General features: G+C 37.0%; 1 protein-coding gene across 1 annotated transcript; it reads right to left on the bottom strand.

The window, feature by feature from the left end:
• Nucleotides 1-2,304, bottom strand: LOC145666159 (zinc finger MYM-type protein 1-like). The gene has a single exon (XM_081733240.1). It carries the CDS (start codon nt 2,302-2,304, stop codon nt 1-3), a length of 2,304 nt encoding a protein of 767 aa, XP_081589366.1.
• Nucleotides 2,305-5,259: the final 2,955 nt, after the last annotated feature.

Below are 5,259 nucleotides of genomic sequence, written 5' to 3' on the forward strand. Positions count from 1 at the left end.
TTAAAGAAGACGTATTCTTCTCATCTTTGCTTTGGCGTATGAATTGATTACCTCATTGATAAAATTCGAATTTGGCACTTCTTCACCCTCAATGCTGATCAACATACAGTGCTTCAAGTTTTCTTCTGCCATACGAGATCGCAATTTTGTTAATATCCTGTTCATTGTGCTGAAAGACCTTTCAACACTGGCTGTTGATATAGGTACACACATGACCGATTCACATATTTTATGTAGATTTTCATAACCAATTTTCACTTCAAGTACTTTTGGAAGAACGGGGTCTATATCCAAACAAGCATTTTCAGTGCTCTTCATCAGTGACCGAAGGAAAAATTGAAATGACTTTATATCTGCCCATAACGGTTCCATATCAACATCGACGAAATAGTTGCACAGTTTCTTTACATCATCTACACACTTGATACTTAAAAACATGCCTATGTTTTCGAAGTAGGATGCACTTTTCATTAAGCCAAGGGCGCGGTCGTTGAATCTATTTGATATCTCTTCGACAACCTGCAACACATAACTCTTCAGGTCCTTAAGCGTTTTCTCAGGATCTTCGTCTTCCACAAAAGTCTTCGAAAATTCTTCAGGCTTTTGCATGGCCTCCAAAATCATAGTCCTCAATTCGCTATTGGTGCTACAACATTCATCCGCTATCTTCGTAAGATGTTCTTTAGTGGCATCGATCATAGACATCAGAGATGAAAATGACAAGATTGCATTTTGAAGCTGCTTACTCAAGTAAGACAACGCACTTAGTAATGCATCCATAACACAAAGTGTGATAACAAAGCTTTTGTTGGTTATTTCGCTTAAAATTCCTCCCGCAAGTGACGCAAAATCAACCCCTTCTTTGTGAATATGCTCAAGAGCCAACAAAATTCCCGAGAAGCACCTTTTCACTGCATTCACAATTCTATAGTGACTTAGCCACCGTACTTCAATGCATTCAGGTACTTTTAATATAGGATCGTTTATGATTGCCTGAATTTCATGCAGAATGTTTTCCCGCTTAGGTGATCTACTAAATAGATTGTATATGTCTTTCAATGTATGGAAAAATCTTTTAACTTTGGGATTCTTGTTTCTGCACGTAGCAGCAGCAAGTGACAGCACATGAGCTCTGCAGTGAATATATGGTATATCTCTGCCAGCTTTTGTTGACAGAATCCTGCGAACACCAGAACTGTTGCCAGAAAAGTTAGACGCACCATCGAAACTAAACGCTATGAGATTTTCGTATTTCAAATTGTGATTTTTCATTTCAGTGTCTATAGCATTAGCAATGGTATCGGCTTTGCAATCAGGTATGGTCACCAGCGCCAAAAATGTTTCAACCGGAGCACTGTCCTCTACATATCGTAAACACATGCTAAGGGCCATTTTATTATTTATTGATGTACTTTCATCAGCCATTATCGAAAACTTTTTATCTCTGATTTTTTGAGTCACTTTAGAACGTAGGACTTCACCAACACAACTCAACAATTCGGAAGCAGTGTTCTTACTGCAGTAGTTAGAGCGTTCACTTTGTTCATTTTTCCACGTTTCTAGTTCTGGACTACACTGTACAAGCAAATTATTCACTAGTGCCTCATATTTTGTTGTATGTGGCACTTCTTCTTTAACCAAGAAGTACAATCCACGAACAAGCATTCCCAGCGATTGGCGGTTTCGATCTTTTTCGGCTTCACTTTGACGAAGAACTTGAGAGTATACAGGGTTATTTTTTACTTGCATTCGCAGCCTGTCCATCTCAAGGCTTGCAATGTACGCTTTTGGATGATTATGCTTTTCCAGTTTTCCGTCTTTTCCTAATGCATTTTTATATGCTGTGAATGGATGAGTCACAAAAACACCTCCCGTTTTCTGCTGCACATTAGGATCATTCTTCATATATCGCTCACAATATTTACAAAAGGCACCTCCACGTACTTTGTCCTCGTACAGCCACTCATACTGTTGTTCCCACTGTTTATTATACAAACGCTTCTTCTCAACAGAACAAAGGTTTTGCTCATTTATATTTGCCCTATCATCTGCACACTTTGAAATACATTTCGACTGCTCAACATCAATACTTACATCCTTCTCTTGTTCTAGTCCGTTTGCATTTCCCTTACACTTACTTTTATCTGGCGTATTATCACCTAGACTTGTACAGTCAGTCGACAAGGAATTCGATGGGCCAGGGTCCACAGATGTTTCAAGCTTAATGTCCAACTTTTTTTCCTTTATAACAAAATTCAAGATAGATGTTTGACTTTCGTTTTTCCTTTTCTTGTTAGAAGACATACTGAACAAATCACTCACCTGTAAACAAGACACACTAATTGAAAGCACAAAACTATAATCGCCAATATTAACCTAAACAGAATAACTTACATGTGTTATTCGTTTCAGATATACGTGCAACACGACGTTCAATTATTACTCTTCCGTTCAAGGTTGGCAGTTACAGACACAAGATACCACCTAATTGCTAAATATGAAAAAGAAAACAACTATCGGCACGAGCTTTAGAACACCTTGGTAAAGTAGCAAGATTAAAACCGTTTGTTTATCTGTTTATTGTCTTCTGAAAATATTTATTTCCCACTGCTGGTACTATTCTATTTATTATATTATAGATGTATTACTTTGGTCTCTCCGGGGGGGCACTCTCGGAGCTCCGGGGGGGCAGTGCCCCCCCAAAAACATGTCTGGAAGAAACACTGATTAGGAGTGTGTGTGTCACTTTTAGGACTATTATATCACTGTTAGGAATATGTGTGTCACTCTTAGAACTATTATGCCACTCTTCGGAATATGTGTGTCACTCTTAGAACTATTGTACCACTGTTAGGAATATGTGTGTCACTCTTAGAACTATTATGTCACTGTTATTAGTAGGTGTCTTACTCTTAAGACGATTATGTTACTGTTAGAAGTACGTATGCCGCTCATAGAATTATTGTCACTGTTAGGAGTATGTTTATCACTCATATTGATTATTATATCACTGTTAGGAGTATGGGTGTCACTTATATTGACTATTATATCACTGTTAGAAGTATGTTTATCACTCATATTGACTATTATGTCACTGTTATTAGTATGTGTGTCACTCATATTGACTTATGTGACTGTTAGGAGTATGTTTATCACTCATATTGACTAGTATATCACTGTTAGGAGTTTGTTATTTACTCATATTGATTTTTTATCACTGTTAGGAGTATTTATCATTCATATTGACTATTATGTCACTGTTAGGAGTAAGTGTATCACTCTTAGGACTATTATGTCACTATTATGTCACTTTTAGGAGAAAACAAGAGACAATAGACACTGTAAATATATATAAAAAATGTTCCAGTAAAATTAAAGTTTTCAACTCTTTTTGGCAACTTACGATATATTTTAATGCAATAAAAATTCGTTTTTCTTAAAATCTACGCATGAGATTTACCCAAGCTTCTCATTTTGTTCAGCCTAATTTGTCTATCGATGAAGACATGCCTTATATTTGGACATTATAGATCCACAAAAATTAATTAAATGTTCGTGCTATTTTCTTATTTTAACGTACTGTATACTGTCGTCTTGCTACTATCATATTGAAAAACTTTGTTATGGTACACTTCACTATCACTTCATCATTGGTAACTTTTTTTTTATCATACATTAATTTTTAGTTTTTAAAATTGTTTCTATTTTTTGCGAAAATTACACATGAGGATTTACACCATCTCATTTTATCCAGCTCGATACATTTATCGATTTTTATAAAGCCCTCTCTGCTAGTCTAGTGGCTAGTGCATGCTCCTTTCGTACACGAGATCCCAAGTTCGATTCCCAGTCGGAGTGCACAAAAAATACTTTTACATTCATTCACTTTCATTAATCACACATCTTCTTATCCTAAAGAGCATAAACGTGGGACATGAAACTAAAATTTCATTTGATGATTGGATAAAAGTTTTTTTTCTGTTAAACGCTTAATATAGTGATCGCAAGGAATCCTGAAGCTTGAACTAGAATTCAGCACAAATAGAACACAAAGGTGGGTCCCTGTCTGAACCCCATCCATAAAATTTTGTCAGTGTCGCCTCTCGCGCTATACGGAGAATATCTCCTGAGAGTAAAGTATTGTCGGATTGCCGCTAAGTATCGTTTTGTTGTTGTTATTGTTTTATATTTTTGTTATTATTACTGTTACCGTTTAATTCGAGTAATCGTTACTGTTCGTGTTATAGGCCTTTAAGTGTTGCTTTTTTTTATGTTCGTTCACCATGTCTTGAAAGTTTGGCAACATTGTTTCTGCACATCTGGTGTTTGACGCTTTTTCAAGTGTGTGTTTGGAAGGCAGCTCCACGGATGTGTTACAACCCACCCACTTGGCGTAACGGCCTGATTTGTGGGCCTGAGCCATCTGTTAGCGACTGGTGGAACTACGTCCAGCCTAGGAAAGAACACGTTGGCCTATCGCCCTATCGCTAACCAGCGTATCGAGAGCTTTCTAGACCTACTGGCCGTCACGTCTTTTAATCACGTGATTTCCCAGTTTGCCTCATGACGCTGGGTGGATGCCGAAAATTGTGAAGCATCGGCCGGGAATCGAACCCGGGGCCACGCGGACATGAATCCAATGCTCTAACCACTAGACTACGGTATCCCTACCGATGTGCCACACCTGAAGAAAAGCAGTTCTATGATTGGTATAGAGTCCAGGCTTCACGCATCGTTGCGGTCACTATAATACTGTAGAATGTTTATTGGGCCAAATAACGAGTATTTCAGCTATACAAATGTGTTTTTAATGTCATTTGACTTGATAGTCTGACACACATCCTACCCATTAGACTTGTACAGCGGGGGACACTTCTAAATGGTACACCTTAGCCGTAAATCTCCATATGGCTGTACCATTTAGAAGTGTCCACCGCTGTACCTTCATTTTTATTTTATTTATTTTTTTTGTAATTATAAACTTAGACAGCATTTGTTGTTTATTGAACAACAAATTACTCTAACGTAGTAGTCTCGTAAATGTGCAATTAAAATCAAAATGATATATATGTATATCAGAAAGTACTATACTGTTCTCGTTCTCATGTTGGTTCTATGTGAAAAGAACAGTAAAGTCACATAGACTTAAGTCTTAAGAAGTCATTTAAATCAAAACAAAATTTATGAATTATAAAGAAGACAAAGATGCATGTATAGCAACCCTCATAGTTATGAGATACTGACTTTTTTTTTTTTTAG

Source organism: Thermobia domestica, chromosome 12, assembly GCF_964235325.1.
Source record: "Thermobia domestica chromosome 12, izTheDome1.hap1.1, whole genome shotgun sequence".
NCBI classification, from domain to species: Eukaryota; Metazoa; Arthropoda; class Insecta; order Zygentoma; family Lepismatidae; genus Thermobia; species Thermobia domestica.

Excerpts from the sequence above, each read along its gene's own strand:
- LOC145666159 (XM_081733240.1), bottom strand. The coding sequence starts at position 2,304 with ATGTCTTCTAACAAGAAAAGGAAAAACGAAAGTCAAACATCTATCTTG.